This window comes from Thalassophryne amazonica, chromosome 10 (assembly GCF_902500255.1).
Source record: "Thalassophryne amazonica chromosome 10, fThaAma1.1, whole genome shotgun sequence".
NCBI classification, from domain to species: Eukaryota; Metazoa; Chordata; class Actinopteri; order Batrachoidiformes; family Batrachoididae; genus Thalassophryne; species Thalassophryne amazonica.
In genome coordinates this window covers 116838655-116866012 of record NC_047112.1, presented here as the reverse complement: position 1 = coordinate 116866012, position 27358 = coordinate 116838655, and the positions used below count along the sequence as shown (strand labels likewise).

General features: G+C 43.8%; 2 protein-coding genes across 2 annotated transcripts in view; one reads left to right on the top strand and one right to left on the bottom strand.

The window, feature by feature from the left end:
- Positions 1–625: 625 nt before the first annotated feature.
- On the bottom strand, positions 626–16113 carry ddx10 (DEAD (Asp-Glu-Ala-Asp) box polypeptide 10). The gene is made up of 2 exons (XM_034180752.1): positions 14728–16113; positions 626–2025 (listed from the first exon to the last, which is right to left on the bottom strand). Exons 1-2 carry the CDS (start codon positions 16051–16053, stop codon positions 889–891), a joined length of 2463 nt encoding a protein of 820 aa, XP_034036643.1. The 5' UTR covers positions 16054–16113; the 3' UTR covers positions 626–888.
- A 404-nt stretch (positions 16114–16517) lies between these two features.
- szt2 (SZT2 subunit of KICSTOR complex) overlaps positions 16518–27358 on the top strand; it is a 701839-nt gene continuing 690998 nt past the window's right edge. The window contains 1 exon segment of the mRNA XM_034179252.1: positions 16518–16642. Coding sequence (XP_034035143.1) covers positions 16619–16642 — 24 coding nt within the window. The 5' untranslated portion in view covers positions 16518–16618.

The window sequence follows — 27358 nt, the reverse complement described above, 5'->3', positions numbered from 1 at the left end:
TCGGGGTTTTCATGTATCCCATAATCCCTTGCATGCCAGAGAGTCACTGCAGTCAAAACAACAGAATCCACACGATGACAGTTGTAAATGAATTATTATACTACAGAAATGTAATTTTTTTATGCTCTTCGTCACGTTAATAAGAGACTGCTGCATGATACCCTGAAAACGTCCTAAAACAATTATAACAAATAATCCGTGTCTGTTACGGTTAATCACAAACTGAATTTCAGACATATTATATATTAGTCTGGAACAAAGAGGACAAACAGTGTTGTAAAGAACAATAATCAAGACGATAAAGAGCAAACTTCACTTTCCCCCAGAACAACATGATCAGGAAGCGAGCGTCGCTCACAGCAGCTCCCATTGAAAATAACGGAGACACAGACTGTGATTCTCACATGTTTACATAAAACAAACACAATAACAACGTCTATAAACCCAGAGAATATATTCACCAGAGTTTTAGGCACAATATAAAAATAGTTTTATGTTGCGATGTTAGTGGTGTTGTCCGTGTGCAGCGGTTAAAGTGAAGTGTGATCAGAGCGTCTCAATGCAGTTCTCAATGTTACTGAGATCTCACAGCGCGGCGACCTCTCCGAGGTTTTGCAGGATTTGAAACCTGAAAAGCCTCAATAGAGTATATTTATTTGCAGTTTTTATGTTCATCAAAATACCTGTTTGTGCTGTTAAATCCCAAACTGCATGAAACCTTGGTGAAAAGAGGGGTCAGAGGTCAGGACCAAAGTGTTTCAGTGTGCATGCAGAGAAATGTACACACTGAGTGACACTTTCTGAGGTGCCAGAACAGAACTTTCTCATCCTGGACACAGAGTGAGAGACAAGAGGACAGAAAAACATTTCCTTTGTCCCCTCTCCAGTCTACCTGCGGCTGCTCAGCAGGTGTAAGACCAGATCCTCATCTTCAGCCAGAGACAGGCCGGTGTCCAGGACTTCTGTCCTCTTTCCCTCGGTGAGCTCCTGTTTGTCGTCGTCACTGCTGTTGTGCCGTTGAGCCGGACCGGCTTCACTGCTGCCTTCTTCCTCTTCGGCAGACTGCGGCCTGTGGGGGTAAGGCAGGGTGCTGGGGTCAAACTCGTCCTCACTGTGACTCACCAGGTATGCCACCACCTCCTCCTCATCCTCAGATGTGCGTGTGCGCCGCCGGCTGGCCTCCTGGCGGGCGGCCCGGGCCTTCAGCCTCTTCTCGCGGTGTTTGGCTTTCACTTTGCGGCTGTACTCCTGCTTGTCGAACTCCTCGTCCTCCTGCTTCAGCCTCTTTCTGGCCTCCTCCACATTGATGCCTGGAAGCTCCGCCTCCTCTTCGCTGACTGGCACTGTTGCCTGTTGCACTGGTGGCCACTGCTGCATTGGTGTTCCTTCCTCACTGAACAACACCTTAGTGTTGACCTGGAACTTTCTCTTAAGCACCTTTTTGGCATCTTTGAACTTTGTCTCCTTTTCAGTTTTCCTCCCGGGTCTCTTGTCAGGATCCTCCTCCCTGTTCTGGCTTTCTATCAAATTGAAGACATCCTTTCTTTTGACTGTCAGGAGGTCCACACTGCTCAAATCATCATCATCTTCACTGAGGTCATCTGCACCAAACTGGAACTCCTCAGCCTGAGCTGCTTGCTCCAGATCCTGTTTGTTCCCACCATCCTCATCCTCACTCCAGTCTTCAGATTCAGAGCTGGAGCTCTTCTCTCTGGGAGCTTTTTCTCTGCACTGAGCCTGAGAGCTCCTCTGCGGCAGCTCCTCTGTGGATGGACCTTTCTCCCATTCAGGTCTCTGTGTGCAAGCTTTGAGGAAGCGCACCCTTGGAGCCACAGCCAGGCCGAGAGACATGGCATACTCCTGAATGTTGAGCTTAAAAACATCAAACACATCTTTATTTTTCATCAGGTACACGGAGCGCAGGTAGGACATAAAACACCTCTGGGCTCTGTCTTTCTGCTCCTTCTCCTGGGCTAAAAACACCTCCAGCTTCTGTTGGACATTCTGCAATTTCTCTGGGTTCACCTGAAATCACATCAAGAAACAAATAAATAAAATTAAAAAATAAGTTTTCTTGTCACCAGCTGCTGGGCGCCTTTGCACTTTTGTCCTCAGCCCAACATTTTTAAACCCACAGTGAGCTGACTGGATATTTTAATCACTTGGTAATTTGCTGTTATTCACACAAGGAGAAAAATATCATTATGTTAAAGACACACGCAGCAAAAAACAAAAACAAACAAAAAAACATCAACAAAACAAAAAACAATGCAATGCACAGCACACAGAGTAACGTAGTGGTTTTGTGTCACTTGGTAAAGGGCCTTTCACACTGCACGCGTTGAGGGCTTTAGACGCGTCGCAAATCGCTCAAAAAAAAAAAAAAAAACAATTTCCAATGAGACGCTTCACATTTGAGGGAGGGCGCATTGCTGCTTGTCGTCAAGCTGCTGAGGTCAAAGTTCAAACCAATCCAACTTTCGCGATTGTGCACTTTGACGTAGCTTTGTGCTGTCCAACAGAAACAAGGCATCAGGTCAAAACATGGAAGACTACAGACTGCAGAAATGCGTCTCAGAACTGCTCATTCATACACAGCAGTTTTCTGAAGAAAATCCTTGCAATTTTTTTATTTTTTTAACTTCAAAATTAATTTGTAATTACTGGAAAAATTGTTCTTAGATTACAATACTTGTAATTAAAATAGCAAAAAAATGAAATAAAAACAAGATTCTTTAGAAACCTTTCTTCATCTGTAAATTAAAACTATAAGTTGTTTCAGATGAGATGATTTCTTGATTAACATTATAAGGAACCTTGGACTTTTATTTGTAGACAAATAAAATAGCATGGAAATGAATGTGTACATTTTTTAGTGTGGTAGATTACTCATATCTGCATTTCAATCAGAAAAAGAGACACTGTAAATAAATACAAATGTTTATTATAAATTGCAACAGGGGATGATTAAAAATGACTGCAGTGTGTTTGTTAATTAGGATTTTGCATTGTGATATAAATCTCATGATGAAATCATTTTTTTATTTGAGTCATTTCAACTTTTAATTAGGTCCTCAGAGTATGTGAGTGCCTTTTATGTGATCAGGACAGAGCAATTTCTAAAGTATGAATTTGACTAGTGATTGTGAATGTTTAAAATTATGCACAATAGTTGCGGGGCTTCTTCTACCTGTGCAAATGTCTTTTTGACTGAACTTTGACTTTATGGACATGTTTAATTATTCATTCATTTAATGTTAAAGCATAAAAGTAAAGTGATTTAAATAATACAAGAGTTGCTCTTTAAAGTGCCTTTGTTGATTCTGCAGCTAAAAGGCGAAGCTAATGTTACCCGAACATTAAACCTCCAGCAGTGCAGTAATGTCATGTTTTATTTTTAAATTATTCTCACCTCAGACAAATTTGCAGAACGAAGCTCTGTTGCTCAAACTGGGAGTTTGTATATATCCAAAAGTGAGGAATTTCAGATTGAGTGGGTCTGCACCATCACCTTGGCTACGGTGTCTCACTCTGCCAAGGAATGTGGCCTGAACCCCGGCTACTCTGTGTGGCTCTGCGCGCTGTTGCGGTTCAATTGATCCCACTGTCTGTTCAGTCCTCCCTCAGCTTGGCAGCACTCCGTAAAGTCGCTGAAAAAGCTTCTTCCGGCAGGGTGATGGGTGACTCATTCAACTGCTGTTTTTTTTACAGCTTTTTTGTAGTTCTGGCAGACACGAATCCAAGATGGCGATTACTCTGCTTTTTCTGGCTTTGGAAAAGCGAGATAGTGGCATGGGAATCTCCGACCCCCCCTTGCCGCGTCCAATGCGTTCAAACGGACCCAAAGCGTCTGACGCAATCAACACATCTGATGTAGGAGAGACGTCATTTGAAGCCAATAAAGCGTGCAATCTGAAAGACCCTTAATATCCGTAGTTTCTCCAAAATATTTCTCCTATCAACATTCCGTTTTGGCAGTATTCATCTTTGACCCAAAATACAAAAGCATACCAAATGGCAAATGTCAGCTCTCCACAGTTTGTCTGTGATCAAAACTATATGAACACACACACACAGCTTTTGGTCTTTTCTGCATTCTGCCGCAATCAGGTGCTTTTATTTTTACACATGGAAGACATAAAACACACTACACTACTCACTCACGGTAACAGCAACATGACACTTAACTAGGAAGAGGGGTTGATAAGATTTTATCGATATCAATGCCATTGTCAATTCCACTTATCGATCTGATTTTTTATCGAGTCCCTTATCAATACCTCTTGTGAATTTTCTGTGTACTAAAAGTAGGCTTTACAGATTTTCTATGTCAACAACATTTTATTGAGTCTTAAAGTAAATAAATATGAAATTGGTCACTGCATCCTTGATCTCTGGACATAAATAAAAATAAACAGCAATGAGAATAGGCAAAGAAAAACAACTCTGAAAATTGGCGGGGCCCAGGGGTCACCGTAGGCCCCCGGCGGGGACCAGGGGCAGTGGCCATGGTTAGGGCCCACAGGTTTTGAGCATTTTAGAGGCATTTCAGGGCCACTACAGAGACCTAATTTAATGAATTATAATTTTATATTTTTTCTATGTTGGTGTATGTGGAAACCTTTCTGCAATAAAAGAATCTGTCTATGTAGACCTTCTTTCAGTGATACCTGTCTAGTGCTATAGCAGATGTACTTACTATAAATGCCATGGCATGAAATAGATATCACTGAATTTGCCAAAACTATTCTTCAAGTGTCTTTCCTTAACATGCAATGAGCTCTGAAATATACTGGAACATCATACAAGTATGTGTAAATTATTTAAATAGATTAAAACCTATCAAAACAAGAACATTTGTGGTATAAAATAGACTTTATTAATATTTACATGTAAAATGTATGCTTACAAATTACTGCCCCATAATAAATTCCTAAATCACACCATGTGAGTTTGTACCCCAACTACTTATGCCAGTCACCAGGAAAACCCCACAGACACATACAACACAGTATCATTAAAAAAAGCACACGTCCTGTGCTACAGACAGCACACGTCCTGTCCTTACACCTTCAGGTTGGGGACATGTCTCTCACTGTTGTCTCCGACTACGGGCCGAGCGGAAGTGCAGAGTACCCGAACTTCTTGGAGTCCCTGGGAGGGGTACGAGACAGTCCATCACAAACACCATGTTCGAGCACAAGGGTGTCCCTAAGTGCAAGTGGCACCAGGACACCCTGAGCCGGAGGTCGATGATCGACTTTGTAGTCGTATCATCTGACCTTTGGCCACGTGTCTCGGACACTCAAGTAAAAAGATGGGCTAAGCTGTTGACCAATCACCACCTGGTGGCAAGTTTGGTCCACTGGGAGGGGAGGAAGTCGACCTGGCAGGCCCAAAAGTACCGTGAGGGTCTGCTGGAAACGACTGGCAGAACCCTGTGTCAGCGAGGTCTTCAACTCCCACCTTCAGGAGAGCTTCTCCCAGATCCCAGGGGAGGTTGGAGACATGGATTCATGTTCTCCACCTCCATTGTTGATGCGACTGCTCGTAGCTGCGGTCGCAGGGTCTCTGGTGCCTGTCGCAGCAGCAATCCCTGAACCCGGTGGTGGACACCGGAAGTAAGGGATGCCATCAAGCTGAAGGAGGAGTTCTACTTGTACTGGTTGGCAGGTGGGACACCGGAGGCAGCTGACAGGGACTGGCAGGCCAAGCGTGCTGCAGCCTGTGCGGTCGCAGAGGCAAATACTGGGGTCTGGGAGGAGTTCAGGGAGGCCATGGAGGAGGACTATCGGTCAGCCTCGAAGAAATTCTGGCAAACCGTCCGATGCCTCCGGAGGCAGAAGCAGCTCTCCACCAACACCATCTATGGTGCGGGTGTGGAGCGGTTGACCTTGACTGGGGATGTTGTCGGGCGGTGGAAGGAATACTTCGAGGATCTCCTCAATCCCATCGTCACGTCTTCCGAAGAGGAAGCAGAGTCAGGGGACTCAGAGGCGGACTCATCCATTACCCAGGCAAAAGTCACAGAGGCGGTCAGAAAGCTCCTCGGTGGCAAGGCTCCTGGAGTGGATGAAATCCGCCCGAAGTACCTTAAGTCTCTGGATGTTGTGGGACTGTCTTGTTGACACGTCTCTGCAACATCACGTGGCGGTTGGGGACAGTGCCTCTGGATTGGCAGACTGGGGTGGTGGTACCTCTGTTTATGAAGGGGGACCGGAGGGTGTGTTCCAACTACAGAGGGATCACACTCCTCAGCCTCCCAGGTAAGGTCTATTCCAGAGTACAGGAGAGGAGAAGTCGACTGATAGTCAAACATCGGATTCAGGAGGAGCAGTGTGGTTTTCGTCCTGGTCGCGGCACACTGGACCAGCTCTACACCTTCCATTGGGTGCTCAAGGGTTCATGGGAGTTGCCCAACCAGTCCACATGTGTTTTGCGGACCTGGAGTAGGCGTTCGACCGTGTCCCTCGAGGCACCCTGTGGGGGGTGCTCCGCATTGCCGGTAGTAAGTCAAGCCTGTTGGCCTCCGCCAGGGCTGCCCTTTGTCACCGGTTCTGTTCATTACCTTTATGGACAGAATTTCTAGGCGCAGTCAGGGTGTCGAGGGGGTCTGGTTTGGGAACCACAGAATCTCGTCTCCGCTGTTTGCGGACGATGTGGTTCTGTTGGCTTTGTCAAATCAGGATCTTCAGCATGCACTGGAGCGGTTTGCAGCCAAGTGTGAAGTGTCCGGAATGAAAATCAGCACCTCCAAATCCAAGGCCATGGTTCTCGACCGGAAAAAGGTGCCTTGCCCTCTTCAGGTCTGTGGGGTGTCCTTGCCTCAAGTGGAGGAGTTTAAGTATCTCGTGGTCTTGTTCACGAGACAGGGACGGATGGAGCGTGAGATCGACAGACGGATCGGTGCAGTGTCTGCAGTGATGCGGTCACTGTATCAGACTGTTGTGGTGAAGAGAGTGCTGAGTAGGGGGGCAAAGCTCTTGATTTACCAATCGATCTACGTTACGACCCTCACCTATGGTCATGAGATTTGGCTCATGAGCGAAAGAACAAGATTGTGAATACAAGCGGCCGAGATGAGTTTCCTTCGCAGGGTGGCTGGGCGCTCCCTTAGAGATAGGGTGAGAAGCTCGGTCACTCGGGAGGAGCTCGGAGTCGAGCCACTGTTCCTCCACGTTGAAAGGAGCCAACTGAGGTGGCTTGGGCATCTTTTTCAGATGCCCCGGGGAAGAACCAGGACACGCTGGAGGGACTACGTCTCACAGCTGGCTTGGGAACGCCTCGGGGTTCCCCCGGAGGAGCTGGGGGAGGTGTGTGTGGGTCCGGAGGTCTGGGCGGCTTTGCTTTAGCTGCTGCCCCCGCAACCCGACTTTGGATTAAACAGAAGAAAATGGATGGATGGACATCCTGTGCACCAGTAATGCTGTACTGCAGTCTATGAAATTCGCCAAAATCTAAATAAAATTGGTGCAGGACGATTTCAGCATGCAGGCAAAATATATAGTCATTTTTCAATGGTTTACCGATTAAAAGCTGAAGGAAATCAATTATAAAGCCTGAAAGAAGTTTCTGTAGGAAGTATTTTAGCCATAAGGTCAAGTGAGAGGGGGAAGTGTTTGCTTTTTAAATACTTGACACTGGACTCATCGAGAGGATTTAGTACTGTCATAACGGACTGATGCAACAGGTGGCAACAGTGCAACAATAAGCATGCGTTATGCGCCACACAAGAAGAAGGGTTTGTTTGTTTTTTTTTTCCACAAGGTCACAATGTTTTCAGAAAAGGTGCGTTTTGTGTCAAAATAAAGCCATAAAATACAGAGGTCTGTCAATAAAGTAACGGTCCTTTTTATTTTTTTTTTCAAAAAATGTATGGATTTGATTCATATGTTTTTACGTCAGGCAAGCTTGAACCCTCGTGCGCATGCGTGAGTTTTTCCACACCTGTCGATTGCGTCATTCGCCTGTGAGCACGCCTTGTGGGAGGAGTGGTCCAGCCCCCTCGTCGGATTTTCATTGTCAACAAATGGCGGAATGATTTGGGCTTTTTTTCCAATCAGAATTTTTTCAGAAACTGTTAGAGACTGGCAGCTGGAAACCACTCGAAAAATTTATCTGGCTTTCGGTGAAAATTTTACGGGCTTCACAGAGAATAAGGAGTGTTACTACAGCTTTAAGGACGGCTTTAAGGACACTCGCCGCGCCGCGCTCCGTGCCGCCATCGAGAGCCACAAACCACCGGATCATTTCTAAACGGATGGCTCTGTGGATCCAAGACCGTCGTGTGCACTTTCTCTGGTTATCACAAGAGCTGGACATCAGCCATTTTCCGGCAGATTTCACTTTTAACAAGAGATTTTGTCATCGAAAGCCGTGCGGAGGTTTTGTGCGTCACGTTTCGGCATGTCAGAGGACAAGTTTGGACATGCCTATCTCGGCTTTCAATGCTTACCAGTCCTGTGAGTATCAGAGAAATTGTGGAGAGCTGGATATGTCCCAACTTGTCTTTTAACACTCCGAAATGGAGGTGTTCCTTTGTCTCGCTTCATCAGCGAATCGGTCGTGACGCGCGAAGCCTCCGCGCGGCTTTCCATGACAAAATCTCTTGTTAAAAGTGAAATCTGCTGGAAAATGGCTGATGTCCAGCTCTTGTGATAACCAGAGAAAGTGCACACGACGGTCTTGGATCCACAGAGCCATCTGTTTAGAAATGATCCGGTGGTTTGTGGCTCTCGATGGCGGCACGGAGCGCGGCGCGCCAAGCGTCCTTAAAGCTGTAGTAACAGTCCTTATTTTCTGTGAAGCCCGTAAAATTTTCACCGAAAGACAGATAAATTTTGAGTGGTTTCCAGCTGCCTGTCTCTAACAGCTTCTGAAAAATTCTGATGGAAAAAAAGCCCAAATCATTCCGCCATTTGCTGACAATGAAAATCCGACGAGGGGGCTGGACCACTCCTCCCACAAGGAGTGCTCACAGGCGAATGACGCAACCGACAGGCGTGGAAAAACTCACGCATGCGCATGAGGGTTCAAGCTTGTCTGACGTAAAAACATATGAATCAAATCCATATATTTTTGGAAAAAAAAATATAAAGGACCGTTACTTTATTGACAGACCTCGTACATATATGTTTTAAGTTAGCAGTTTTATATAATGAAATAAACAGAACATGGAAACAAATTTTGATGAAAATCTGTATACAAACTGAGGTTTTGCAGCCCTGAATTTCACGTCAGTACGTGCACAGTATAATTAACTGCACCACACTTAAAAATGTCAGTAATTGTAAATACATTTTATTTGCATGAATAGAATTTTTGGACATACACCTGAGCACCGGCTGTTCGATCGCTGAGCGGTACGAGCGGGCTTTGGGGCTCACTGTGCCTCTTACATGCTCTTCTGGACATGGGCAGATGAGTCAGTTTAATATTAACTGTGGTGACATGTTTCCTCATCATGCAGTGTTCTTCCAAGGTTTTGTTGAAGAAATTTGAATATAGTATGCAGAAGGCTTTACCAGGGAGCTTGCGGACAAATTCACCAAGTCTTGCCTTTGTCCCGTAAACGTCCACCTTCCACTACTACACCTTTACACTACTATTGATGTCTTTAACGTGGTTTTTGTCCTCTCTCTCAGTAATGTGGCCATGTTAAAGACTCCGTTTGACAGCCCAAACTTGCAATGTCCACACCCCATTACTTTCAATGACTTTCAGTATTACAAAGATTCTGATTGGCTGAAAGTTCACTGTTGTAGAAAAAGTAACCAATGACATTGTGCGTTTTAGCTTGCAGTTTCAGCATGCTGTTCCTGTGCATATGAAGAAAGATTTAACAAGCACGGCTGGCCCCGCTGCACCTCCACCACCTCCCTACTCCAATTTTTCTCAACGGCTTTATGCTGATTGCAGAAATGGACCAGAAAGTCAGTGCACGGCAACACAGACTGCACCGTCAGAATTATTTCTGGACTCCTAGTTTGCGCTGAACTGTTGATACCAGAGCACCAGTGACACACACCAAAATGGAAGTCCCTTTTCTGTTGTTTATAACATAATATCAAATGACAAGGATCTATTTTAGCCGTTATATAAAACAAATAATGAATGTTTTAACATTCTTTCAATGGAACAAATATTCCATCTTTCACCTCCTGAAATATTTGTAATATTGAACTCATAAACATTAAATATGGTTTCAGTTTCAGAAGGATCATGTGCGTCGGAAAGGGGCAAATTGTGAACCAGCCGCACCTTTTTTCCCCGACACTAACACTGTGGCTTAAACAATGATGAAGCAAAACTTATGGATTTTTACAGCCTACTGACAGCCCCCTTTCCACCGAGTGGTTCAGGTCGGTGCTGCACAGTTTTTTTTTTTGTTTTTTTTTAATACACGTGTCAGAATGGTTCATTCTGGTTGCAGGTGGAACACTTATACTGACGAGCACATGTGCACGGTGTCCCGCAGCATCTCCACACCACACAGCATTTTCACATTATTTTATTTTATCTAACACCTACTGTTCCTGAAAACTGTTGATAGCTTTTGTCAAACCAATTTTAATACATTCTATGTCTCTATTTTCAGCTGAAATCTGCAAACATTTTGTTGCACCTGAAACATGCATCTTAATCAGATACTGAATTTTCCAGAGATATGATTACTAATTCCCTTTTAATATTAATAAATGATACCATCCTAATGATGCCTGACCATCACAGCAGCAGAAATGTTTCTGTACCCTTTCTATATACTTGGTGATACAAAATGCAAAACATCCACTGTGCACAATTTCTCCAATCACAGCCACAGAAGCCTATAACCTCTTCTGGGTTGTCTGGGTGTCTTTCATCACTTTTCTCATTCTTGCACAGTCACTAAGTTTTTGAGAACTATCTACAACCCCTGGCAAAAATTATGGAATCACCGGCCTCGGAGGATGTTCATTCAGTTGTTTACTTTTGTAGGAAAAAAAAAAAAAAAAAAAAAAAAAAAAAAAAAAAAAGCAAATCACAGACATGACACAAAACTAAAGTCATTTCAAATGGCAACTTTCTGGCTTTAAGAAACACTATAAGAAATCAGGAAAAAAAATTGTGGCAGTCAGTAACAGTTACTTTTTTAGACCAAGCAGAGGGAAAAAAATATGGAATCACTCAATTCAGAGGAAAAAATTTTGGAATCATGAAAAACAAAAGAACGCTCCAACACATCACTAGTATTTTGTTGCACCACCTCTGGCTTTTATAACAGCTTGCAGTCTCTGAGGCACGGACTTAATGAGTGACAAACAGTACTCTTCATCAATCTGGCTCCAACTTTCTCTGATTGCTGTTGCCAGATCAGCTTTGCAGGTTGGAGCCTTGTCATGGACCATTTTCTTCAACTTCCACCAAAGATTTTCAATTGGATTAAGATCCGGACTATTTGCAGGCCATGACATTGACCCTATGTGTCTTTTTGCAAGGAATGTTTTCACAGTTTTTGCTCTATGGCAAGATGCATTATCATCTTGAAAAATGATTTCATCATCCCCAAACATCCTTTCAATTGATGGGATAAGAAAAGTGTCCAAAACATCAACGTAAACTTGTGCATTTATTGATGATGTAATGACAGCCATCTCCCCAGTGCCTTTACCTGACATGCAGCCCCATATCATCAATGACTGTGGAAATTTACATGTGCTCTTCAGGCAGTCATCTTTATAAATCTCATTGGAACAGCACCAAACAAAAGTTCCAGCATCATCACCTTGCCCAATGCAGATTCGAGATTCATCACTGAATATGACTTTCATCCAGTCATCCACAGTCCACGATTGCTTTTCCTTAGCCCATTGTAACCTTGTTTTTTTCTGTTTAGGTGTTAATGATGGCTTTTGTTTAGCTTTTCTGTATGTAAATCCCATTTCCTTTAGGCAGTTTCTTACAGTTCGGTCACAGACGTTGACTCCAGTTTCCTCCCATTCATTCCTCATTTGTTTTGTTGTGCAGTGCATTTTCGATTTTTGAGACATATTGCTTTAAGTTTTCTGTCTTGACGCTTTGATGTCTTCCTTGGTCTACCAGTATGTTTGCCTTTAACAACCTTCCCATGTTGTTTGTATTTGGTCCAGAGTTTAGACACAGTTGACTGTGAACAACCAACATCTTTTGCAACATTGCGTGATGATTTACCCTCTTAAGAGTTTGATAATCCTCTCCTTTGTTTCAATTGACATCTCTCGTGTTGGAGCCATGATTCATGTCAGTCCACTTGGTGCAACAGCTCTCCAAGGTGTGATCACTTCTTTTTAGATGCAGACTAACGAGCAGATCTGATTTGATGCAGGTGTTAGTTTTGGGGATGAAAATTTACAGGGTGATTCCGTAATTTATTCCTCAGAATTGAGTAATTCCATATTTTTTTCCCTCTGCTTGGTCTAAAAAAGTAACCGTTACTGACTGCCACAATTTTTTTTCCTGATTTCTTATAGTGTTTCTTAAAGCCAGAAAGTTGCCATTTGAAATGACTTTAGTTTTGTGTCATGTCTGTGATCTGCTTTTTTTCTACAAAATTAAACAACTGAATGAACATCCTCCGAGGCCGGTGATTCCATAATTTTTGTGCCATACTGCTTGTATTTCTTAAGAATTGATGTAAATAAAGTCCAAGACATATTCAGTGACTTGGAAATGTTCATGTGTCATCCCCCGCCTTGTCTGAAGAAAACTGGTAATAAAACTGACTATTTACAGGTATTATACCAAGAAGCCCATTATTACACAACCCATCATCTTGGCGGTTATATTTTTTAATTAATTTATATCCAGTTGTAGAGATTTGCTTTGAGTTTAAGGAAGATAATTTTAGAAATTTTTATGTTGAGAACCTTGATTTACCTTTGTATTTAAGATGGCATAAACAAATTAAAATGTGTGAAATACCAAGGTGTCCAATACCTTTGGAGAGCACTGTATGTAGACAGGTGTGTGTCTTTCCAAATCATGTCAAATCAACGGAATTTACCCCAGGTGGACTCCAATTAAGCTGTAGAATAATTTCAAGGATAATCGGTGGAAACAGGTTTTGAGCTTCATGGCAAAGGCTGTGAACACTTATGTAAATGCGATAGATTTTTTTCATCTTTAAGAAATTTGTACAAATCTATAAAATAAATAAATAATCACATCATCATTATGGGGTATTGTGTGTGTGTGTGTATATTGTGAGGAAAAAATGTATTTAATCCATTTCGGAATAAGGCTGTAACATAAAATGTGAAAAAAGTGAAGCGCTGTGAATACTTTCTGGATGCACCGTATTAGTGGTTTTTATATCAATATAAAAACATGGATGTTTGGAATAGATTTATGTTATAATACTGAAGTTAATTTTGATATATACCACCATATGCAGTGTCCATAGAAAATGAAATTCATCCCCCTATCCAAGATCCACCCCCCCCCCCCCCCACACACAAAAACATATGTACTTTTGTGCTCTAATACTGTAGCACCTGTAATTGCAAATACTGAACAACATCCACTGGTTCAGTTTCATCACGTCCATGACTACCATCAATTTTTGTGAAAAGTACTCTGTCACGAGTTCTGCCCATAAGAAACAAACTTTAACGGTCATTTTGACTCAGTAGAACGGGGGGAGGGGGGGCACAGAACACCTCCATCTGTAGCTCCAGCAGCGCTGCACTTGTTTATTGATCTCAAAGTTAACCGATATTTGACATTATTTGATCTGTTTTTGTCCAATTCATACTGTGGTGCACAAAGACTATGACACGGACTGCAACCTCGCCCCCCACCCCCGAGCGTAAACATGTTTATCTATACTGGAAAGTTATATTCTAAGATGGGGGTCCATCGCTTCATTTCCACCTCGCAGTCAGGGTCGATACTGCACGGGTTGGAATGGTAAAATCTGGGCTTGCATTTTCACCCCCAGCAATACCTTTTGTTTGGTAGACGAGCATCATCGTGAGTGCGTACGCTGTCGCGCAGCCTCGCCCCCTCCACAAGGAGGCCAAACAGAGTAATTTAACATTCATTATAAATTTAACTTTATTTTTTGGCTTGGTGGATCATGGGATTTATTTTCATTGCGTGCAGAACACTGAAGAATCATCGACTGATGTCTGTGACAAACGCTGATGTGAATCAGGCACATCCACAGATAGACCCCTAGTGGTGCTCAAGCACGTGCCCTTTTGCCCTGGATAAGAAAAGTGCCCTTTCTGGAGCTCCCTCACCCACTTTTTTTTTTTTTTTTAATTCAGCAATATTTAAAAATAAAAAATGACCCTCTCTATTATCAATACCCCCCATATCTGAGGGGCATTTGTTTGAGTTCTTGAGAGAATTCTTCCCCCTTGTCCCTCCCTCCTCCACTCATGCAGTGCTGAGCCCAGCAGTTCTTTCAGTTGGAGCAAAGTGTGGTTAGGATGTGGCTACGGGGCATAAAAATAATAATAAAAAGAATTTAAGAAGTTTGGGAACAGCATAAAATTCTGATGAATGGAAACCAGGACAATAAATAAATACATTTCCAGAATGATGTGTAATTGGGTTTGAGTGAAGGAACACAGAGGCTTGGAGAAGGGACAGACCTTATGATAAATGTGATCACCTGTGACTGAGTGGGCTGCAGTGAGCATGCAGCTGACCCACATGAGGACACTGTGTGTGTTGTGTCAATGGCATGTTTTGGGGAGTCACCTGGATCTTACTGATGGGAACCTTCTTGTCTTGCAGCTGGGCGACCATGCCTTTCTCCTCAGATGGCAGCAGCAGCAGCAGGGCTTCGCCGCCCTCCCGGTACCGGGCTGTCCGACCCACTCTGTGGATGTAGGTGTCTGCATGCTCTGGACAGTCAAACTGCACCACCCAGTTGACAGCGGGGAAATCCAGCCCCCTAGCAGCTATGTCAGTGGCGAAGAGCACAGCATTCTGCTTCTTCACAAAGTCATCATAGACTTCCACCCGTTTCATCTGCTGCTGCTTGCCGTGCAGAGCCAAGATGGGCACGCCAGGTCTGAGGCGGCAGAAGGCCCGGAACAGGTACTGCACCTCCTTGCAGCAGGCAAAGAAGACGATGGTCTTCTTGTTGAGGTGGTTCCTGATGAAGGAGTAGAGGATGTTGACTTTGTGGTGGAGCTCACACAGAATGTAGCTCTGCTCCAGGGTGGCCGGCGTGCTGAACTTGGCCTTCTCATGGACCCACACATACTCTGGATCTTTCAGGCTTAGTCTTGCCAGGTCTTTGACCGACTTGGTCTGTGTGGCTGAGAAGAGCAGCGTCTGCCTGGAGGCCGGCAAGTTCTCCACGATGGCGTTGACTGTGTCTGCAAAGCCCAGGTCCAGGATGCGATCGGCTTCATCCAGAACCAGCATGAGGAGGCTGGATGCCTGGAAGCCAGCTGTCTGGTCCATGTGCTGCAGCAGGCGGCCAGGGGTGCAGATGATGATGTTGGTGCGGTGGATCCTGGCAGACTCACTCTTCAGGTCCTTGCCTCCGATAACCAGCCCGGCGGAGAACTCGTGGTTCTTGCCCACCTTGCGGAGCACTTCGAAGGTCTGGTAGGCAAGTTCTCTGGTGGGAGAGATGATGAGAGCTCCGAGGCCGTCCATGGCGGTCCACTGCTGGCGGTACAAGCACTCCAGAACCGGGAGTAGGAAGGCCAAGGTCTTCCCGGAGCCGGTCTTGGCTGCACCCAGCACGTCTCTGCCCCGTAAGGCCAGGCCGATGGTGTGGCGCTGGATATCCGTGGGTTGGCGGTACTGCGCCTCCCGCAGGCCGAGCAGGGTCTGTCTGGACAGAGGAAAATCGGAGAAGTTGACGACCTGCTCGGGCTGGATGTCGGCGTACCTGCCGGTCAGCCGGTCGATGGTTTCCCGCTCCGTCTGCCACTGCGGCTTCCAGCGCTCGTTCCTCTCCCGCTTCATCCGCGCCTTCACCAGGTTCGAGCGTTTCTTCCATTTGTTAAAACTCTTCACTGCCTCACAACCCGCAGGTTCGAGTCTCTTCGAGCCACTTTTCTCCATGACCCCTCGCGACAGACAGCGTGCAAAACACAGGCGGACCCTTACGTCATCATTACGCGCCAACCAGTTCTTCACCGCTAATTTTAATGTGTAGCAGCGCCACCTGCTGCGCCGGAGCGCGAGTGCCAACAAAATGGTAGGGGCTGGTGAACTCCACTTTTGTCATAATGTCACTCTTTACTATTAGACCTGGAAACGACGGTAAACAAATAGCAAATGTTTATGAGTGCTAACTTCACGTCCTGTCCAAAAGCGGTCTCCCAGCCAAGTACAAATCAGGACCTGTTTTGCTTCACGTGTGAGAGCAGACGCGGTCACGTGCATGGCTGCATGTAATAATCACAAGAATCATCTTTTTTTTTTTTTTTCCATTTCATGACGTAGACTTACTCCGTACCAGTTGATGGCGACAGAGCGGCGTTTCGCGCTGTGTCGACTTCCTTTGCTGTAAAGAAGAAGAGGCTCCTGCTCGCACAGACTGTCAGTGAGGAAGTGTGGCAGTGGCTCGTTTTAGTGTTTTTACTGAATGGCTGAAAGCTGATCGACAGTCCGTGTGGACAGCAGCATGACGGACACACAGAACAGCGAGGTAACATCAGCTCTTAGCGCTCACGCAAACCAGTAAGCTGCGCTATAGCTAACAAGTTAGCCTAAGCTAAGCGCTAGCTGCTAGCTCTGACAGCAAAGTGTTGGGGAAAAAGTTCCAAGTGTGGCTCAAACTCTGTTTCATGTGACCAAATCGAAACTCTTCAGATACCTCAGCAGGCCACAACCGGTTTTTATGCCACAAATTTAACGTTTCTCTACTCAGTTCTGTTGCATATTATGTTTCGTGGCTAATTTGTCTGTGATATAAATCATAATATAACTTGCTAATACTTTGCTGCCAGGAAAGGTTTCTGTTTAATACAGCATCTAAAATTGAAGTTCATTATCTGTTGTTTTTGAGTCTTTTGAGTTCGCTCCCCATTACACCCGGGAAAATTGGAAATTTACAATTTAACAGTTAAGTGAAAGAATGACTTGGTAACTTTAACAATTAATGAATTAAAATGTTATATGAGTCACTACTTAGGGTTCTATACCCTGACAGCTCTTAAATAATGACTTTATAATCACTCAGTCACTCATCCTCAGGGTCATGGGGGGCTGGAGCCTCTCCCAGCAGTCACAGGGTGTGAGGCGGGGGACACCCTCAGGGTGACCCTGGACAGGAGCGGGTACTAATCAGCATAACTGGAATGATACAATTGATGGAATGATTGACAGAACAGCATCTTGCTATGCCCCTTACCTCCCAAGCTCCATGTATTGATGACCACTCTCAAGATAATTTAATAAAATGTTATCATACAAAGCAGAAAGTTCCCCCCACCCTGTCATTTTCAAAGCACAAAGTTAGTGTTGTACACAGCTGCCATCTACAACCTCAATGGGTAAGCCATTCTGTTCTGCCAGGTACGTTCTGCCATTACGTGAGTTTGGGGCTTCTAATGCCGACCTATAGCTTTATATAGTGGCTAAATAACGTGATTATTTTAATGGGGAGACCTGATCATCGCATCAGTACTTGTTTTGGGTGTAATATAAGCAAAAATGACCCATTCTGCCGATTGTCATCCATTCTGCCAATTTTCCAGTTCAAGGATGTGAATTCTCAGTGGATCTGTGGATTTCTGACTTTTTCTGGATTTCTGGGCCATTTCTAAGATCAGTGTAAATCCATGGAGAAAAATTGGAGTGGGCAGGTGGGTGGTGGAGGTGCAGCGGGGCCATCCATGCTTGTTAAACCTTTCCTCATATGCAATTGAACCGCATTGCTGAAACTGCAAGCTGAAATGCGTGAGGTCATTGGTTGCTTTTTTTACAACAGCAAACTTTCAGCCAATCAGAATCTGTGTAATATTGAAAGTCACTGAAAGTACCCGGATGTGGACATGTTGATTGTCTGCAAGTTTGGGCTGTCGAGCTCAAGCCGCTTTGACACCGGGCCTGCTTTGAGTTGCTTCATGTGGCATCATGACAATGCAGGAATGTCTGCGTCAGGTGCATGCAGCAGTGGGGCAGAGAGGTGGTGAGAACGCAGAGGAGGATTTGCAGGCAGTTTGGCTGCAGCCAGACTGTGCACTCTGATTTCTCTTCTAGTTTATAGTTGTTCTTGTGCAGGGCTGCAGGTCTGCACTCTGATCTCTGTTATAGTTTATCTTTTTTCCTTTGACCACAAACTGCATGCGCACGCGAATGAACGAACCATCCGTGTGTAAATGTAGAGCTGTCTGGAGTTATACTTGATGTGGACATGTCCTGTCTCTGGCAATCAGTCTGTGAGCAGGACTTATGTGTTTTTTTTTTGTTTTTTTTTACCCAATGTATTTATTAAAGTTTTGCAGATTTATATACAAAGTGAACAAACAGTAATAACAGCTGAACAGTAAAGAACCCCCAAACATTCCTGTCAAGTATACAAAACAGACAAATAAACAAAGTGACAGAAATCAAATAACATACACACACAAAAGAGAGAAAAAAAGTACCAACATTGTTACACTGCTACACATTTTTTCTATTAAGACAGAGAAATACGAGGTCTGTTGGAAAACTATCGGACATTTTTATTTTTTGCAAAAACTATATGGATTTGAATCATGTGCGCTTGCATCAGCCAAGCTTGAACCTTCGTGCGCACGCGTGAGTTTTTTCACACCTGTTGGTTGTGTCATTCGCCTGTGAGCACGCCTTGAGTTCTGCCATGAAAAGACGTGCAGAGGAATTCGCGCGTCGGGACGGAGCAGCTAATGGTGCGGGACAAAAAGCAATGCTGTGATGAAGCCTCACAGGACATGTTGTGGCATGTCCAGCTCGTCCACAATTTCTCGGATAGTCACACGACTGAAAAGCCACCGAAAGCCGTCTGACTCTTCCGAATGGTGCAAGAGCTGGGCATGTTACAACATGTCCTGTGAGACCAACACGGAGGTGCTTTTGTCCCGCGCCATTAGCGGCTCTGTGGCGAATTCCTCCGCTCCTCTTTCCATGACAAAAACTCCTGTAACAGTGGAATGTGCCGAAAAAGTGGTATGTCCACCTCTTCTGCCATTTCTGTAGTAGTCAGACGACGTCCCTGATCAACACAGCGTTCAGTTTGGAAATGATCTGGTCGTTTCAGCCTGTCAATCGCCGCTCGGAGCGCGGCGCGCCCTCCGCCATTGTGCGCCGTCTTTAAGCCGGTTGTAACACTCCTTAATCTGTGTGATCCCCATAGAATCGTCCCTGAAAGCCGTCTGAATCTTCCGAATGGTTTCCACCTGGCTGTCTCTCTCAGTTTCTGGAAAAATTTGATGCAGCAAAGCTCCAAATTGTTCAGACATTTTCCTCTCAATGAAAATCCGATGAGGGGGGTGGACCACTGCTCACTCAAAGTGTGCTCACAGGCGAATGACGCAACCGACAGGCGTGAAAAAACTCACGCATGCGCACGAAGGTTCAAGCTTGGCTGATGCAAGTGCACATAATTCAAATCCATACAGTTTTTGCAAAAAATAAAAAGATCGGATAGTTTTCTAACAGACTTCCTGTGCGTGTGTGTGTGTGTGTGTGTGTATATATATATATATATATATATATATATATATATATATATATATATATATATGTATATATATGTATATGTATATATATGCATTTTCTTTTTTTAAGGTGGCATCTTGAACAGCTGCTATGAAACAGTTCTATGTTTTCCTAAATAGTCCAGAAAAGGTTGCCAAATCTTGATAAATTTGTCTGCTTTATCCTGAAGGGAATACCGAATCTTTTCCATATGCAAGATGTTTAAAATTTCAGACAACCACATTTTGAATTGGGGTACCATATCAGTTTTCCATAAAGTTAATATAATCTTTTTTGCTATAATCATATCATATTCAATTCTGTGTCCTTCAGAGGAGCTGAGGCACAGAAGCGATCGAGATAACCCAAACAATGCTACTTTGAGATCTGGGGTTAAACAGCACTCGTACATGCCTTCAAACCACTGAAAAACCTCCAGCCAAAAATGATGCAGTTTTGTGCAAGACCAAAATAAATGGGTCAGACAGCCCTCCGCACATTTACAACAGTCACATAAAGGAGAGGTGGAAGGAAAAAGTTTGTGCAATTTAGTCTTAGAGTAATGCAGCCTGTGCAAAATTTTAAACTGAATTAATTGATGCCTTGCATTTATAGAGCAGGACCGGATTTTGTTCATACTCTTCTCCCATTCCTTGTCCTCTCTCTGTAAGCTCAGCTCCTCTTCCCATGCATTTTTCAAGCGTAAAGAGTTACACTGAACTAAAAAGAGATTAACAAACCCAGACACCAACTTTTTGGATTCAGGTGAGCTTGAGAGAAGCTTGTAAATTGGCATCTCCTCAGGTAAGGACTCAAATTCAGGCATACGAGGTCTGTGAGAAAAGTATCCAACCTTTTTATTTTATGCAAAAAATATATGGATTTGATTCATATGTTTTTACGTCAGCCAAGCTTGAACCTTCGTGCGCATGCGTGAGTTTTTTCACGCCTGTTGGTTGCGTCATTCGCCTGTGGGCAGGCTTTGAGTGAGCACTGGTCCACCCCTCTCATCGTTTTTTCATTGCGAGGAAATGGCGGAATGATTTGGGCTTTGTTCCATCAGAATTTTTTCAGAAACTGTTAGAGACAGGCAGCTGGAAACCATTCGGAAAATTCACATGGCTTTCGGTGAAAATTTTCTGGGCTTCACAGAAATTAAGGAATGTTACTACCGCTTTAAGGACGGCCCACAATGGCGCACGGCACCACGCGCTCCGAGCCGCGATCGACAGGCAGAAACCACCAGATCATTTCTAAACGGATGGCAGTGTCGATCCAGGACCGTCGTGTGCAGTTTCTGTGGTTATCACAAGAGCTGGACATCAGCCATTTTCCGGCAGATTTCACTTTTAACAAGAGATTTTGTCATGGAAAGCCGCGCGGAGGCTTCGTGCGTCATGACGGAGCCGCTGATGGAGCGAGACAAAGAACACCTCCGTTTTGGAGTGTCAGAGGACAAGTTGGGACATGCCCAGCTCTCCACAATTTCTCTTATACTCACTCGACTGGTAAGCCACTGAAAGCTGAGATACGCATGTACCAACTTGTCCAACAAAATTGTGCACCTTAACATTTGCAGTAGGAGGCGAAAAAAGAAGGGCAGGGAGAGAACTATTTTCAACCTCTTCACTTTCAATGGCCACCCAAGGAGGAATGTCAGGCATTGAGTCCAATTTGTACTCCATTTGCCAGTAGACCAACGTGCGGCAGAGTGCTGCCCAATAGTAATGTTGAAAGTTGGGCTCGATTTGGGCTTACATAAATGAGCCTTAGTTATTCTGTGAGCTTTATAGCCCCAAATAAAAGGAAGAATGATTGAATCTATCGATTTAAAGAATTGCTTTGTCAAGTAAATGGGCAAGTTTTGGACAATGTACAAAAATTTTGGAAGTGAGACCATTTTTATTGCATTTATGCGACCTACCATACAAATAGGAAGGCTTCTCCATTAATATCCTGCTTTAATTTTTCAATCTTATCAAGATGATTATACTTAAAAATTAACTTAGGATTTTTTGGCAAGGTAACACCTAGATATTTTAACTGGCCAGTTTTTTAAAAGGGAGATTTTCTAACAAATCTACGTCAAGATCAGCCCCCAGAACCATAAATTCTCAATTAATGGTATAGCCAGAAATTTCCCCAAAAGATTTTACCAATTCTAATAAAGCTGGAACTGAGCTTCCAGGATTAGATAAAAAGATAACCACATCATCAGCATACAGTGATATGGCGTGATCAACTCTTCCTAACCGGACTGGGTTAACGGAGGGATTGTTCCTAATTGCTATGGCGAGGGGCTCAATTGCAATTGCAAAAAGCAGGGGGCTTAGGGGACAATCCTGACGGGTGCCCCGATGCAAAAGGAAAGGTGCTGATCATTCTTGGTTGGTAAAAATGGAAGCTGATGGATGCCTATATAGTTACTTCACCCAGGAGATAAACTGGTCACCCAGACCAAATCTTTCTAATACTACCTCCATATAGGCCCATTCCACCTGATCAAACGCCTTTTCTGCGTCTAAGCATAAAGCTGCGACTTTTTGAGTTTGCCAATGTTGATGATACATGATGTTCATTAGTCTCCTAATGTTAAAAAATGAAAACCTATTAGGTACAAACCCAGTCTGGTCAGGATGAATGATTGAGTTAATATGGTTATTTAATCTATTTGCCAGTAACAGTAAATATTTTCAAATCAGTATTTAATAAGGAAATGGGATTATGGGATGAAGGTTCCATTTCATCCTTCCCTTCTTTCAATAATAATGAGATGTTGGCATCATATAATGTTTGTGGGAATTCCTTAGTTTGAAATGAATGCTTAAACATTCTAAGTAACAAAGGGGCAATTTTTTAGCATTTTTTTTTTGTAAATTTCAATGCCAAAGCCATGTTGACCTGCAGCCTTGCCATTGGGAAAAGATTTAATTGCTGATACTATCTCTTGAATGGTGATTATGTGATGCATCATTTAAAATTGGGAGATCCCACTTCTCTAGCCAGGCTGAAATGCCTCCTTTGGATTTTGACCTATATGTTCTTCATAATACTCTTTAAATCTGTCATTAATAGCTTCAGGGTCTATTATAATTTCCCCGGATTTAGATTTTATTTTATGTATTGCCCTGTTAGATTGGATTCCTCTCAGTTGTTGTGAAAGAAGATTGTGGGGTTTCTCACCAAGCTCAGAATGCTTTTGTCTAATTCTGATGAGTTGTTCACTTACTTTGGTTGATAGAATGGAATTATGCTCGTATCTTAACTTCAGGATATCCTGCAGGACAGTTGAGCCAGGAGAGGCCTTATGTGCTTGTTCAAGCTCTGTTAGCTTCTATATCTAGCAGACACTGTCTACGTCTCTTCTTTAAAGAAGCCTCAAACGATATACTAATATGCCCTCGTAACACTACTTTAAACGTTTCCCACAACACCGAGTCAGACACATCATTTTTATCATTGGTCTCTGTAAATTCTAAGATTTTATCAGCAAAAAATTGTGGAAAAGATTTTTCAGTCAGATGTGGATTAAACCGCCAGTTATATGTCTGGTTTGAAAAGCATAAATCTAAAACTATTGAAGTTGGGGAGTGATCTGAAATAAGAATATTGTGATATTTAGTGGAGATTACATAGGGTAACAATTTGGAATCTAGCAAGAAATAGTCTATTCTAGAGTAAGATTTGTATACTTGTGAAAAATACGAATAGTCCCTTACTGTAGGATTACATAATCTCCATATATCAACCAAGTTGTTCGCACTTATTAAGGTTTTCAATTGAATTGAGGAGGCCGTCACATGAGAAATTTGAGAGGATTTAACTAAATGTGCATCTAGCACACAATTAAAGTCTCCACCAAATATCACATGGGTCTCAGACAGATTGGGAATCATTTTGAGTATTTTACGAAAAAAAGAGGGATTGTCAAAGTTGGGGCCATAAACATTTAAAAGTGTGACATGGAATGAGTGAGTATAGCCGGTTACCAAAAGGAAAATATGGAAATATGCCACCCCTCTCGCATTGCTTGAAAAGGTAGATTGGAAAATCTGGTTAGCCCAGCTGCATTTAAGCAATTGCTCTTTAGCTGGTCTAATGTGCATTTCTTGAAGGTAAACTATGCCAGCAGATAATGATTTTAAATGCGAAAAAACTTTAGCTCTTTTCAACACATGTCCCAGACCATGCACATTCCAACTGATAAACTTAAAACCACCTTGCTGTGTTAATGACTCAGGGATAAACCCACAAAAAGAAAATTGCAGTGTAAATATGCATTAAAGAAGCACAAGAATAAGAGAACACATAAAAACATATAAACATATACCCCCCTCCCTCCTTCCCACTTTCCCAAACAAAGTGAGAATGCATAGCCCACATATTCACGTAGGGATAGATGGAACAACCGCACTGTAGAGCCCCTCCAAGCCATCTGGATGAGAATAAATGTCCAAAGAAAGTAACAAAAAAGTCACCTTTAATCCTGAGAACACACCTCCGAAACACCAAGCTGAACAGTTCAGCCTTCTTCCAAAGTGCCCGCGTAGACCTCCGCGTCGTGCAGCGAAGAGAATACTTTAATAGTGGATCCAAAAGACACGCGGAGACGGGCTGGATAGATGACTCCACACCGTGCACCATGAGCCATTAGATGCTTACGCACATCCCCAAAGACCTGGCGCTGCCTCACCACCTCAGCTGGGAGATCTGGAAAGATGAAGATCGGCTTGTCGTTGTAGTGGAGCGGGAATGCCTCACTTGCAAGCCGCAATATCTTCTTGATGAAATAGTGATGCAGACGAGCGATGATTACGCGCGGACGTTCACCCTCTCCAGGTACACGAGCATCCAGCCTGTGCACTCGGTCTACTTTTATTGGCTTTTCAGACTTGTCTGCACCAAGCAGCTCAGGGAGGAACTTTGACAAAAACATTTCCATCTGACCTTTCTCCATCTTTTCAGGAATTCCCACTATCTTGATGTTTTGTCTCCTGAAACGAGCTTCTAAGTCCACCACTTTCATTTTCGGCTCGAAGCGTGTCAAGAGCACTCTCAACTAGGGCTGTCATGATTAGGAATTTCTGGAGACGATTAATTGTCAGGCAAATAATTGCGATTGACGATTATATTGTCTATTTTTTTTTCTTTTTTTTCCCCCCTTCTTTATATTCTACTATCATAGTATAATTACACAACTCTGGAAGAATGTTTGGCTTCTGTGAGTGGAGAAACTGGGAATAGTGCAACATTTTTATTTTTATCTTCATTTTACATATAGTCCCAACTTTTTATGATTTGTGGTTGTTTCTGTTGAATTTCTGAAATTACAGAACTGCTATAAAGAACAGTGTGAACATTTTATTGTGTTTTAAAACTTTGTGGAGAAAACACAAAACTCTTCTAAAGAAGGAAAAACACCTGGACATGTTCAGGAAAACTGATATAAACTTAACAGAACAATGCAGGCTGATTACACTACCCATGTTTTTTTTTTTTTGTATGAATAAATCAGAATACAATAGAGGCAACTCACTTTGAAATAATTAAAACATATAGCTGCAGCTTAATAACTTTGAAAAACAACAGAAATCAGCAGCTTGTATTTTTATTCTGACTCCAGTTCATTTTAGTGTGATGAAGTCATCCTTTTTTTTCTCATCAGTCACATTTTGTGCTGGAACACGACATTAAGCTCAAGATTGAACAAATACATACCTCTGGAAAATAAACGGCTGTTAAAGTTCTGATTTTTGTGATCTGTGCCTCTGCACAGCTTCTCCACAGCAGGGTTTTTTTAAACCCGTGTGTGTAATTTTTGCTCAGTTCATTTATATATTCTCATTTTTTAAGGATGTTTCTATTTCATTCCTCCTGACCGCCAGAGGGCGGAGCTTTAGCACCTGGATAACTACATGTGCGCAGCACAGAGGTCGAGAATATATACCAACAAAGTCACGCCATTGACTGTGACCTGGGTGACGTCACTGGTTGTCTTTATATACCAGACGCACCCAGCGCTCGCTTCTTTTCTACATTCTCGCATTCTTTAGAGGTTGAGAACGCATTCAGCTGTGATTGCCGCTCTCGCTTGTAGCCTCGCAACCCACCTTCGGTTGGAGCTACGTGCACTGCACACGTCCTCCAGAGGTTGCGAGACACGGCTTCACCGTTTTTTGTATTCTTTGACTGACGCCGGTCGTGAGTACACCTTCCTAAACGCCGGGTGTGCACCTTTGCCGCTGCCCTGCTGGGTATTTTCCTCTGTGCACATTAGCTGTGTTGTTTCGATGAAAGCTGGCTGCTTGTTTAGTTGTCACTAACCCCGTTAACTACGTGGTAGTGTGTGTATCAGAACCAGTATAGTGTACTGTGTTGGGCTTGCCGTGAGTGTTTTCCACTCCTTGAAGTACTTTGTCTGCACTGCCGTTATTTGCTAAATTTAACAGCTCCGCTAGCAGCTAGTGTTGTCGTCGTTGCTCTAAGTGACTTAGCACTTGGGCTGTGAGTTTTTCGGCTGTGTGCATTATGTTATTACTGTGGCTGTGAGTGTTTCACGTGCCGGGCCTTGTATTAGCTTTTACACTGTGAGTGCTTCACGCTCCGTGCCTCGTGTCGAGTCGACGGCTGTGAGTGTTTCACGCTCCGTGCCTCGTGTCGAGTCGACGGCTGTGAGTGCTTCACGCTCCGTGCCTCGTGTCGAGTCGACGGCTGTCAGTGCTTCACGCTCCGTGCCTCGTGTCGAGTCGACGGCTGTCAGTGCTTCACGCTCCGTGCCTCGTGTTACTATTTACACTGCGTGTGATTCACGCTTTGTCTTTCCATTTGTAACCATCAGGGCTTGCGTTAGCCATCTGCACGCAGTCCACAATGTTGACAGGGCCTTTGTTGCATTGCTGTAGTACCTGTTTGGCTCCCTTGAGCCCAGATGATGGACATATGTTTTGCCCCTCGTGTCTTGGGATCGGACACCTGAGGGAAGCCCTGACTGGCGATGCCTGCCTTAATTGTGCCACTGGCAGAGAGATCTGCTAGACTTGCGGCATTGGAAAGTGGAATATCTAGTGTGACTTTGGCCTCCAGCCCCAGGAAGGAACCAAAGAGCCGTAAACGCCCACATGTGGGAGCCCCTTCTCCTAAGAAGGTTACTCATGACCATGCTTTGGCTGAAAAGGTCGAAACGTTGACTTCTGAGTTTGCTCAGATTAAGTCCTTGCTTCTGAATCTACAGCCTAGGGATGCAGTGACAGTTCCTGTTCTCCCTAATGAGGCTGATCAGACCAATGTAGTTACTCAGCAGGAGGAAAATGTCGTGTCTATTGCTGCGACTGATTCCTTGTACATGACAAGTGATATAAACTGTGTGGAGGATGAGGATGAGAGGGGTCTTTCTCCAAGCCATTCATTAGTGGGCTCTCACACCTCTGAGGCAGAGTCCCTGCCGCAAACCGGACCTGGACTATCCTTTGTCAAGCAAACTGTTCAGTTGGCTTTATCCAGGCTTGGGGTCGACAATCCCCCTGCGGAAACCACCGCTTCAAGTGCCTTTTTCAAAGTCACTCAGAAGCCTGAGTTCAATGTTCCAGTTTCACAACCGTATATCGAGGAACTCCACCGATGTTGGGCGGACCCCAAATCATTGACCCATCTATCACAGGACTGCAGAGCCCTTAGCTCTATGTGTGATTCGGCGCAGTAT